Source organism: Polyodon spathula, chromosome 2 (genome assembly GCF_017654505.1).
Source record: "Polyodon spathula isolate WHYD16114869_AA chromosome 2, ASM1765450v1, whole genome shotgun sequence".
Classification (NCBI taxonomy): domain Eukaryota; kingdom Metazoa; phylum Chordata; class Actinopteri; order Acipenseriformes; family Polyodontidae; genus Polyodon; species Polyodon spathula.
Window position 1 is genome coordinate 77,409,959 of NC_054535.1, and position 13,054 is coordinate 77,423,012.

Genomic DNA, 13,054 nt, shown 5'->3' on the forward strand with positions numbered 1-13,054 from the left:
ATTTGCTCCTGTAGCCCACTCGGGACTGCATCGTGGACCACAGTTTGGAAACCCCTGCTCTATATGATTGAAAGACAACAAGAATCACATCACAAAGCACTACTCACTTCTTTTTAAATCCTCCAGAGTATCCCTTCAGCTTGTTTTACTACTGTTGTTATTTCACAGAATTGTCACGGTCTGCAAGGATCTGCTGCAGTTATCTATCCCTCAACTCTATTGTAACCACAGTGCTGCCCCTTTATAATGCTTTAGGTGGGAACCATAGTTAGGAGACCATGCTATTTGTGTTCAACCTTATAACGAGAATACAAGTGGTAGTGGAATGGAATCTTGGGGCAAATGGGAGCCATGATCATACTTCCTTATAACCGGAGCCACCTTATAAAGGGGGGAGTACTGTAAGTTGTGAATCTTAATTGACAGACCTGGGCACTTGTAATTTTAATAGTATTTAATATCTGATTCAAAGTCTTCTTCATCTTCCTTTTATAGGATTAGTAATACCTCAGAAAATATATCCAGAATTGACGAAGGCGAATTAAAAATGACAACCATGCCTGTTTTTGTCAACGTGAGAATCTGGGTTGAAGCAGAGAACCAACTTGGAAAAAGCACATCAGAAAAACTTCATTTGGATCCAGTAGACATTGGTAAGTGTTTAGTGGAGTATACCTGCCCCTGCCTCGTTCACTTGGCTCTTTTTTGTGAATCTCAAATATGGCTGACACATTGTTCCACCTAACCTGACATTCTTGTAGTAACGTTGCAATGTTTTGACCTGATTCTTTCATACTTCTTTTAAATATTGATAACTGCAAATAAAATGGCATGCATACAAATCCTAGAAGCCATATCATATGATGATTGCATGTTGTGATGAAGTAAATTATTATTATTATTATTATTATTATTATTATTATTATTATTATTATTATTATTTATTATTATTATTATTATTATACTTTTATTTGTATAGAGCACATTCATACATTTGTATTTGTATTTGTTTTTACAGTGAAACCTAGTGCCCCAGAGATTGAAAAGATTAGTTCTGAAAAGGAGTTTCCCAACTCGTTGGTGGTGTCCTGGAATCTCACTTTAAATCCGCTTCTCTTTAAACTGAAGTACAACATTCGCTACAGGAGCGCCAGCAGTTCCGAGTGGACAGAGGTAAGAAGAAAAAAAACTGACAAAATATCTACGCATTTGGGATATTTATGTTGTGCAAAAGTAAAGGTAAAAAAAAATAAATAATTCCAAAATAGTTTAAACTGTGAGCTGCATGCTTGTTGCAGTGCCTTGATTTATTTGTAAATATTATACCAGTTTTAATTCATTTTAAGAGAAGTTGCAGTTATTGAAATAAAAAGGCACGTAATAGTTACTTAAGTCACTAAACACTGTTTACAGGTTCCACTGAGTGAAACAGGAAGCAGCATTAAGTCATTTAGACTTCAAGACCTTAAGCCCTATACAGAGTATAGAGTTTCTGTCCGGTGCATCAAAGAAGATGGTTTAGGCTACTGGAGTGACTGGAGTAAAGAAAAGAGTGCAACCACACCCGAAGCCAGTAAGCAACTCTACTTGTTCTTATTTTATATTTTTTTCCTTTGATACTGTTTTTTTTTGTTTTCTTTTAGCGTGCTCAACCAAAAAAAATTGTTATCACCACCAATTGCTTGAAATTTGAACTTGCATTTTAAATCCGCAAGAGAAATGTGCGTGTCTTTAGTTGATTATTCAAAGAGGAATCCAGTGAAATGTATTAAATGTATTTACTTCTGTTATCTTTTTATTTCGTTTTACTTTTTAAGAACCTTCTGGAAGACCAGATCTCTGGAGAGTTATTGGCCCTTCTGATTCTGACAAAAATCGACGTGTAACACTGATATGGAAGGTAATGCATCATATGGTGCTTTGTTCTTATTAAAACAAGGAGAAACCCTTCATACTAAAGGACTGTAATTCTACTGTGCATTCTTATGAACTGTCCACATAACTTTAACAGGAGGAGCAAACCATTGTAGAGGTGCCCAAGAAGAAATATATCCTGCCTACAATCTTATTAGTAGACAACCTTGGCAATTCAGTTCTTGTACTTGTACAGGTCAAAATAACTTTAGAAACGATAAATCCTTTTTTCTTTTTCTTTTTTCCAACACAGTATTTCTTTTTTAGTTTTTTTAAGCTGCATGTTTTATTATTATGTTTTCTGCTTAGAGATACGTGTATAAAACGTTATTCAATGATCTGAGGGACCTTACAATACTTGCTGAGTTTTGTTGAAAAATATTGATGTTTGGGCAAATATTGGATGTTTCTCAAAATAAATATTTATAAATACAATAATCAGATTTACAGTGTTTTTACAATGTTTTTGAACAAGTTCCTGCAATGTTTTGTTTCTGCATGCTGCTGTAAACTGTCTCCGCCCTTAAAAATGAAATGTCTGTCTCTGTGACAAAAAAAACACCAAGTCAGGCAGTGAAAGGGAATCTGTCCCCCATACAGTGATACAGTAAGTCAAAGAAATGAAGTGCATTTTTTTTTTTTTTCACTTCAGTATGATTGTGTTTACACGATCACAGTCCTTCAAGAGTTATCTAACGATAGTAGGCACTCAGATAGTCATTGACAATAGGTAGTAAGCACTCGGATAGTCATTGATAGTAGACACTCAGATAAACATTGAATACATCACTATTTATATTTACATTCTAATCTTCATCAGTTCTTTAATTTTGATTCTAATCTGGGTCTAGAAAGTTTCCAATTAAAAAAAGTTGAATAAATGCGATTTTAAATTAAGCATATTTTGCCTTTAATTACAGGAACCAGATCCCTCTGTTGCAAACGGAAAGATATTGGGATATGAAGTACAGATTGAAGGGAGACACTATCCTGCAGCAAAACGCTTCACAGTTAATGGGACAAGTGTGGACTACACATTAACAGAAGGAGCAAGCTATCATATAACTATCGCTGCCTTTAATTCAAAAGGACAATCTCCTGGTGCAAGGTTGTTTATTCCAGCAGGCAGTCAAAAAGGTATGTGTGAAGAGTTTTTTTTTTTTTTTTTTTCAGAATGTACAGTAATCCATCGCATATCCGACTGCTCTGGGACCAGAGTAAAGGCAGATATGTAAAAAGGTGGATGAATGAATCCTGTTTTAAATACCGTTATACAAAGTTGTAACAATTACTATGTTCACCCAATTAGTGTTTTGAGATTCAACTTTTATTAGGGAGCTCCCCTAAATCCCGAGACGGAGGTCGAACAGGATTTATTTACATATCAGCACACTGAACAGGCTCACGTGACACTACCAGCAATGGCAGCGCACGGAGCACTTACAAGTGTATGAAAACTTTGTTAGGCTCTGCAATATCTGAACTAATCTTCTCTGTTCAATAATAAACTAACATTGCTGAAGTTGTTGATCATGGCAGATAAACAGCAAAGGCGAATATGTGACGGACGGATACGTGACAGATTACTGTATTTAAATACAAACTAGATCATCCATGTGAGAGAAGCTAATATGTTTTTTGTAAACCTAATTCTGCTGGAAACTCCTTCTAGTGGCACCCTTTACTTTGACCTCTGACCTAAGAAGGCTGCCATATTGGGGTTGTATGTGCCACAATATTTATAAAGCTTAAGCCATATTGTCTTTTTATAGGTGGTACAGATATGTATTCTTGAATTCTCACAATAAGGTTTCATTAAAAGTAGTGTCCAGTAGAAATTAACCATTTCACAGCCATATTGTTTTAATCTCTGGACATGACTAATGCATAACTTTTTCACACGTCTTTTATCTCATGTTTACAAACCATTCCATCCGATATGATAGTCACCTTGCAGGGGTGCTTTGGCGACGGGGATATACCATAGTGGAGGCACTTATTAGTGGTTGACCTGTTCTCTGTCTGGAGCTGCTTATCCAATTGTGGTGAAACTTTCTAAGCATTATTATATTTAACTCTCACTGTTATTTCAGAGCTTCCTTCAGTGGAAGACTTGAAGGCATTTCCACAGGACGGCAAGTTGTGGGTAGAGTGGAAGGCCCCTCGTAAGAGCGAATCGGAGTATGTTGTTGAGTGGTGTGCAATGATGGAGGAAGGGGGAGGATGTTCCACTGAATCCATTGAATGGCAGCGTGTATCAGCATTATCTATTAATACAGTCCTAAAAGGTAAATAATCAACCACAAAAATGACTGTATGTTAGTACTTGTCATGGGAAGAAGATCAATGTATTATTACTTGACTTGAATCCTTTTTGTCTTTTTTGTGGTGGTTGGATTAGGCTTAAGGTTTAATCATCTTATTGTATTAAATAAATATTGAAAGAAAATACATTTTCAATGAATGTGAGAGCCATTTGCATCATTTAATCATAATGTGGAGCATTATAAATATATTCTGTAGCTTTGAAAATTTTTTGTTTTTGTGTAAGCCTGTAAGTTGATAAGGTAAGTTGGACTCAATGATTCAATCAATAACCATTACCTAAAGTACAGATATATAGATATATAATTCTGTGATCAATTGTTTTCTGTGCTCTGTAGTTGCAAATAACCAGCACCGACCTAATATTACAGTCCACTAGTGGTGTGATAGCGATAATACTAACGTCACTAGCGAATAATGGTCATCACTGTGTGGTACATTATTCCTGCTTTCATGATTTCAAGTTCATTTGCTGGCTTAGTGATGGGGAATAAAAAGTAAACGTTTGAAATATCACAGTTAAATTTATGTGTTTTTCCTTAGGCAATATTAAACCTCTGAAGCGCTACAAAATATCTGTGTTTCCGGTTTATTTTGGAATTCCTGGTGCTTGCCGTTCAGTTGAAGAATATCTGGAACAAGGATGTAAGTATTCAAGTGCCCTGTACAGTATATACCAGTATTTTATTAAATGTTTTACTCTAACTTGCTAGCTTAATGTGTAATTAACAAACCTCCAGAAATAAACTGTAACTTCTATGACTGATCAGAAAATAGCTGGTTTATATTTTCCCTTCACTATTAAATTGCATGTCCCTTTAACTCAAAGGAACATTTTTATGACAATTTAAGAAAGGAAAATGAACAATCCTGGTTCATAAGGTCGCTGAATCCTGGCTGCTGATTTCCTATTTGTTTTCTTTTATGTTCTATATTTTACACATGGATGTTGTCTAGACAGCAAGGTGTGTTTCTTTAAAAAGTAAATGTTTTGAGACCTATATAGTGAATCAAAGTGCACAACATGTAAGCCACTTTTAAGCCATGCTGTTTGTTTGCTGGTTTTATTTATTTTTTCTTACAAAATATTTTTTTTGTTTAGCTCCTACAATTGGTCCTACTGTTCGAACAAGAAAAAAAGAAAGAAATGGAGCTTTGTTAGAATGGAATTTGATTCCACTTATGTCTCGAAATGGATTCATAAGAAATTACACAATATTTTACCAGGCTGAAGGTGGGGTTGAAGAATGTAAGTAAGGAGATGGCTCCTTTTACTTCTTAAATTATTTTTATTTTGTGGGGCTGCGATGCCGGGCTGTCAGAAGATCGAAGATTGATTATGGGTTATTAAAGTGCTTGGCTGATCTTGGGGAAATATTTTTGAATTTAAGCATCATCCTTTGCCTGATCTGCAATTACAGTTTGATTACTATCTAGTGTTAATGCAATGTTCAATAATAACTTGTTGTCATACAAGGATAGCTATTGTTAGCGATTAAGGCATGCAAGTGGAAATGTCACTGTTTCAATAATAACTTATATACAGGCTTTGAATAAAGTGGCATTTGCTGTTGGTTGTCTAGCCAATGTAGAGCACTGTATTTCTTCATGCCAGCCCTGTAGATAGTAACTGTTCATCTTTATAATGTGTGTTGGAATAAATAATTAACATGTACGGTTGCATGTAATTTATCATTTTCTTTTCTTTCTTTCAGCAATAACAGTTGATTACACAAACCGTCAATATACTTTAACTTCACTCGGCACTAGTACTATGTATGCTGTGCACGTAAGTGCGAATACTGATGCAGGGGGCAAAAACGGATCTGAATTTACATTTACAACTCTGAAGTTCGGTAAGCGATTCTACACCGTGTATTAATCAGTGACTACAAAACAAACAAATATACAAAAAAAAAACTTTTCAAATTCATCTTAAGTGAAGCTCCTGTTCCTTTAGGCAAAGCATTTACAGTGGGAAAAATCTGTTTAATCACAAGGGTGTTCCGTTAGGCAGAGTGTTCTCTTAGATGGTATTCCTATATGTAGAGACTACTGTATTATCAAATCAAACTTTGTGTGTGTTCTAATTCAGTGTGTCTACTATTGGTTTGACAGCTTAGTCTAGTTGTTTTGGCAGGGCCAGGGGGATTTTCAGGGTCAGTCTATTAAGACAGGGCTGCAGCTATCGGTAACTTGAACAGACAGGACTGAAAATGAGTGATTAAGTGGGTTGTTACAGATTATTTTCCCTCCAAATGGTTAACTGCCGTTCAGTGTCAATGTATCTGATCTATTGGGGCACCTCATCATATTAACAGTGGAGGAGAGGCAGGGGTTGGGGGATAATATTAATGCAGTCTCAAGCAGGCTATTTGCATGTTAAACTTTATGGAAGCACAGAACCCCCTTTTAATGTCAGACCAAATAATGCCCTTTGTTTTTTTTTTGTTAGCACCCGGGGAAATTGAAGCTATCGTCGTGCCAGTTTGCTTGGGCTTCCTGATCACCACTGTGGCGACCCTGCTGTTCTGCTTTAACAAGCGTGACCTGTAAGTCCAGACATTGCAGTCCTATGTGTCTTGAAGAACGTGGTGTGTTTTTGCATCCCTGTGAAGACGCTACATTCTGCGCATTGGGTGTTATGTACAAGAGCCCCTTCCAACCTGTAGAGGTAGTCCTGTGATCACCTTGCCTGTTTTGTTTTAGTAAGTTGCATTGCTTAATTTCACAGCAGCATCACACAGTAGTAAGCTGAAAGGTACAGTAGCACCCTGTACATCAAATACCAATATTATATACAGTAGTTTCACACCAGTAGGTTGTACTTTGCAGGTTCCTTGGTATTGAGCATATACTGTATGGACACTTCTTGTGTTAACCCAAGCAGCTTACTATAGGTCACCTTTGATTCTTTCTATAGTTCTTCAGTGGCATCAAAACATATAAATTCACCTAGTCCATAACTTTCAAATGTGATTCTTTTTTTTTCAATGTCTGTTTTTTCATTCTCATTTATGTGTTTTACTTTGAAGCCATTAAAATAAAGAACATTTTCTGAATAATAAGTTGATATAGTTGATTTAATCTAAAACATGTTTTTTGTCGTCCTCCTGCTTTTCTTTTAGGATTAAGAAACACATTTGGCCACAGGTGCCTGATCCTGGGAACAGTCGTATTGCAAACTGGTCACCTGATTCGGGTCCAATTCGGGTAAAGAATCCTTTTTGTGTTGTTATCCATAGTCAGTTTGAATAAGTACAAAAGTTTAATAAAGGGTGTATGTCATGTTGTTTAAACACATTGTATTTTCCAAGAGAGTCCTTTTGTCCATTCTTACCATACTGTACGTACCCTGGGTAACACCCTCAGTAAGGACCCTATTTTGCAAAGCTGTAGTGCAGTTGCGTATCATGTTTGCCCCAGATTACCGGTATTGAGTAGATGAGAATTGCTGAAAGGGTTAATGAACGGATCAGTAGGGATCTGCTCCATCACCTATCACGACATAGTCTCACAATTTGAACTTGAGTGGTCCTGTTCATTTATACCTGCAAGATACAGGTCTAATCAGATACATAGTTGAATTAGACATTTTTTTTTTTTTTTTTTTTTTATTCATTCATTCATTTATTTATTTATTTATTTGTCCAACCCATGAAAAACATTATATAAATGTAGAAACCTTTTTTTTTCTTTCAGCCTAACTTTAGTCCAAAAGAACAGGTTTACCCAGAAGGTATTATTACTGACTTCAGTGTAATAAATATAGAAAATGACAACATTGACGATTACAACAAGGCATCAGATTCCCTGAAGAAGGGAAAGTACACATCGGAGGAGCACAGCAGTGGGATTGGAGGCTCTTCGTGCATGTCATCACCCCGACAGAGCGTCTCGGACAGCGACGAGGCTGATTCGGCACAAACCACTTCCAGCACAGTGCAGTATTCCTCAGTGGTGGCGACCGGCTACAGGGGACAGTTACCATCGGCACCTGTGTTCGCAAGATCAGAGTCGACCCAGCCACTGCTCGACTGCGAGGAAAGGCCAGAAGAGCAGCACCTGTATGGAAACTTAAACAGCGAGCAAGGGGTGAGGCGTCCTAGCAGACTGTACTTCAAAAGACCCAGAATGATAAATGAAGATGCAGACCCGAGCTGTGATTCTTTGGGGTTTTGCCCAGCTGACGAGGTAACTCTGCAGGACTCTGCTGCCACAGGTTCTTCACAGCCTGACAGTGAAGGACAAACTGTCCCCAGGAATGGTATTAACGCCAGCCCGGAAAGAAACGAGACAAAAAGCTACGTGCCACAGCAGAATGGTTACCGGGCACAGTGAAAAAAAAGGCCTTTGTTTCTTTTGTCTCGTCCGGAGTGCCTCTGTTTAAGAAACAAAACACACAAAACAAAAGCTAAATGAACCCTTGGGGCGGCTAGGGGCATTGTATATAAACCAATAGGACTGTACTGGTGCATAGTGAATTTGACATCAGGGTCAATTCATAGATCTAAACAAAGGGTGGATCCCAATAAGGCTACTTTTTACAGTATGTTACATAAACATATTAGGGGATGTGCTAAAAAAAATCAGTAGGTCACACTTGTTCTTCGTTATTAATGGCCAGGACACCTGGAAGCCCAACAAAACTACAATTATATTTAAAAAAAAAAAAAAAAAAAAAAAATGATCTACTCTGCACAACTTTTTCGTTCTTGGTTATCCAGCATTTTCCGACAGTATATTTTTAGCGTCAAGTTGAGATTATTAAAACTGAGTAGGTGGGGAAAGCTATATAGATCTTCTCTAGATCACACTGACAGTAAAACAAAAATTTGTTCTAACTAACAATGAACATTTTATTGTTTTATGGGTAGTCGATAATAGGAGTGAACTGATTGTATTGTAAGCTATTTTGATCAGCCTCAAAATATTGACCGGTTTTATGTTTTCTTTATGTAAAGTTTCAAATTTTAATGTAAAATGCTTCACTGACAGCATTTAGGCGTTGCACCAACACTAATCTTACTAGTGGCAGCTGGTGGCTTCTGAGAATGTGCAATGTGTCTAATTTTTTTGCCTTCCCCATAGCATTCTAAGGTCATCAATAATCTCTTGTAAAATGATAACAATAATATTGAACATTTAAACAAACGAGTTCTTTTTTTAGTATTTAGTATTATTAGCATTACAGAAATGGGGATTTTAAACATGATTTTCAGCTTTAACATCACAAATTAACACTGACAATGAAGCAAAAACAGGTTGATAATTAAGTTAAGGCACTGTCAGAATTCTGTGATTTTAGTTTTTACCGTTTTAAAAAATGTAATTAGGTTGATTTTAAATGAAGTTATGTGCACCGCAGGCGCAGCGAACAACACAAAAGTGTAAATCTAGTACAGGCTTCTATTTCTTTCCATTCTGTTTGAGTTTGTGTGTTGGAGTAAAAGTCACTTTTTATTGAATTGTATTGAAAAAATAGTATTATTAACTTAAAAAATGGGTTGTATAAATAAAAAAAAAACAACATACTTATTTTTTTTTTCTTTTTCCACTCCAACAAAACAAATCATTGTGTTTTGTTTCTCTGTATTAGTCATCAGTCATTACGGTAAAACAAAAGAAAATACCTACAAACAGGGAGCTAACTGAGTGACTTGCAACTGTCGATCTAGTTTTTAATTTATAAGCCTTTTAGCTGAGGATTTTCCAATTGTAAGCATGTGTCTGTTAGCAGCCAGAATTGCTGTTAATTTAGCATTGTTGAATAAATGAGTTTAGGTTTAAAAAAAAAAAAAAAAAATCTGAAATTTTAGCCAATAATTTAATTTTATTGAACATTATTATATTATAATGAGATTATGTGTATATATACACACACACACATAATCTATACATATATATTTTCCCCTTTTGAAAAGTTGAGGATGCTCAGCCTCCCTTGCCTCCTCTAAGGAGTCTCCACTTACTGCTTCAAACCAAAAACCTGTAATATTCTAAGTAATCTTTTATTTTCACATAGCATATATTTATTTTCACATAGCTCATGTTTTGCCAAGGCATATTAAACAATAAACAGATGCATGTTCATAGTAATGTAAATAGAACTTTAACCAAATTATTTTAACCCGAAACCTGTTTTAACAAAAAATGTACTCAAGAAATAAATACTGTAAAATAACCAATGATATCAGCTATATCCAGCATTTGTCTTTTAACAATTGTATCAACATTATTATTATGGGGTTTTTTTTTGTTGTTGTTTTGTTTTGATTTGTTTTTTTTAAGTCCAGCAACAGGAAAATAGTGGAAAGAACTGATCTGTAAATTGCCATGGTGATCTACTTATTAAAGCATCTGGGCTTGCAATAGGTTGGCTGATGGCTGTTCCTTTAGCTAAGTCATCTGTCCAAGAAACTACAGTACTCAACATAATGTGAATTTCAGTCATGGAATGCTCCTGTCTGTATCTTCTAGCTGATGTGTGTTGGGGCAATTTAAAAAGATGGTTAAAAACTATACAAAATAAATTAATTGAGGTTATGATGATTGATGTTAAGAATTCAGAATACCACTTTCACTCTCCAATGGGCAAAGGATATGAATATGAGGAAACCAAACCTATTTAAATTTGGCGTAACGGGTGATATTGGCTATTGCAACAATGTTTTTTTAATTAAGTCATTGTTCTGAATCTAATTTCAAATAATAATTATTATTTTCACATTGGAATTATGGATAATTACTGGAAAAATTATTTTATTAGCGTATTTATTTATTTATATGTTATAATTTATACATTATTTAATTTATTTTTTCATTTATTTTTGTTATTTTATTATGATTGTATTTTTTTATTTATTTTTTCTTCTAAATTTAAATTGTTTATTATGTCTTTTAGTTAATTTTTCATTGATTTTCCGCACAATCGATAACGAATTATTTTGATTTTCATTCATAGTTAATAAAATAAAATAAAAATAATAAAAATAATATATTTAATTTTATTTAATTATATATTTTTATTTTTTATTATATTTATTTTTGCATATAAAAAATTGAATGTCTATTTATGTTATTTTTTTTTATTTACTTGTTATATTTTTTTTACTTTTTATATATTTTGTTAACATCAAAGAAAGTGTGTGTAATGATGCTGATTTGGTTGGGATTATTCAAAAGCCAATTAGCTATCAGGAGCTATCAGAATGGCCTCCTCTCATTTTTAACTTGTCCTTGCTGCTTATCAGGTGCCATTTATTATAATCTGTATGGTAAAATACTGTAACATATTAAACACAGTGTCAGACACCAAAAGTAGACTTAATGTGCATTGCATATTTGTAAGAATTCACAAGGGACTATCGTGATGTAACATTAAATCTTTATTTTTATATATTTACACAGTGAACCAATTGTAACAAAGTTCAGTTACCCCTTTTAATTTGCTAATCTGGCAATATCCATTTATTCACTCTGTACTTGTCTTTTTTGTACTTTTCTACAGCTGTACTGGATACAACAGGTACAATGAACTGCAGAGTTAAATTATTCTAGCATGGGTTTTGAATTCAGCACAAAAACTGTAATAATGATTTGCAACGACCACAAAAGTCAGTACACTACGCATTTACTAGACACGCTAACCTTTGTTCTGAGAGTACTATTTATTTTTTTAATGTAAACAAATAGCCGGTTGAAAGTTGTAACTTGCTGGAAATCCCTAGTATTTATTGCTGTTAACTGTAGCCTAAAAGAAACAAGGCCACATTTTATAGAGGTTTACCGTTTAACCAAACATCTTGTAACAATAAATGTACGTTTGGGTAAAATAATTAAACAGCAAAAGCTGTACAGTATAAAAAATATGTATTACTACTGAAAATTAACTAAATTAACACAGTGATACCATTACAACACCTGTGTTTTGCCCTGAGTAAACTTTAGCAGAACCAAGAGACCACAGCAGTATTTCTTTATTCAGCAGATGTCTTTATCCAAGGCAACTTACAGAGACTAGGGTGTGTGAACTATGCATCAGCTGCAGAGTCACTTCCAACAACGTGTCACTCGAAAAAAGTAGCACAAGGAGGTTAAGTGACTTGCTCAGGGTCACACAGTAAGTCAGTGAGTGAACCAGGATTTTAATGGGAGGCCTCTTGGTTATAAGCCCTTTTCTCTAACCACTGGACCACCAGTATTGACAACATAATACTACACAGTTGTTATGGTAATATGTATTGTTTTGCACAACTGTGATACCACTTGTTTTTCAAAATATGAAACAACTGTGGGCTGTTCTACCAATATCTCATTAACATACAATCATTAACTTTGCCACTTTGCATAGAGCCACTGGATGGGAACACTTAAACTGGTTCTGAAACACAAACAGGCATTCTGCTAGAACTGGATCTGTTTATTCTGCACTGCATAGGGCTCTGAGGTGTGAATATTCTTCTAGCATATGGATTGACATAGCATAGCAGTCCAGATAAATGCAGGGAGACTGTTGAGTCCTTAATAGTGGCTATCAAAAGTATTCACTTTTGCAAAGAATGGGAAAAAATTGCAGTGTCCAGATGTGCAAAGCTGGTAGAGACTTATCCAAATAGACTCATGGCTGTATCTGCTGCCAAAGGTGCGTCTACCAAATACTGACTCAAGGGGGTGAATACTTAAGCAATCAATGATTTTCTGTTTTGTATTTGTAATTAATTTAGAACAATTTGTAGATTTTATTTTTCATTTTGACATTATGGATTTTTTTTGTGTTTATCAGAGGCTAAAACTCCTAATTAAATCCATTTTG

General features: G+C 35.0%; 1 protein-coding gene across 6 annotated transcripts in view; it reads left to right on the forward strand.

The window, feature by feature from the left end:
- Positions 1-9,393, forward strand: part of LOC121300926 (interleukin-6 receptor subunit beta-like) — a 34,163-nt gene extending 24,770 nt beyond the window's left edge. For all 6 annotated transcript variants that reach the window (XM_041229948.1, XM_041229928.1, XM_041229958.1 and 3 more), the window contains 12 exons: positions 496-653; positions 1,019-1,173; positions 1,414-1,573; positions 1,818-1,900; positions 2,835-3,051; positions 4,008-4,202; positions 4,783-4,884; positions 5,342-5,488; positions 5,955-6,095; positions 6,695-6,791; positions 7,368-7,452; positions 7,942-9,393. In XM_041229948.1, the coding sequence (XP_041085882.1) occupies positions 496-653; positions 1,019-1,173; positions 1,414-1,573; positions 1,818-1,900; positions 2,835-3,051; positions 4,008-4,202; positions 4,783-4,884; positions 5,342-5,488; positions 5,955-6,095; positions 6,695-6,791; positions 7,368-7,452; positions 7,942-8,580 (2,179 nt within the window). In that variant the 3' untranslated portion in view covers positions 8,581-9,393. The remainder of the gene's footprint in view (positions 1-495; positions 654-1,018; positions 1,174-1,413; positions 1,574-1,817; positions 1,901-2,834; positions 3,052-4,007; positions 4,203-4,782; positions 4,885-5,341; positions 5,489-5,954; positions 6,096-6,694; positions 6,792-7,367; positions 7,453-7,941) is intronic.
- Positions 9,394-13,054: the final 3,661 nt, after the last annotated feature.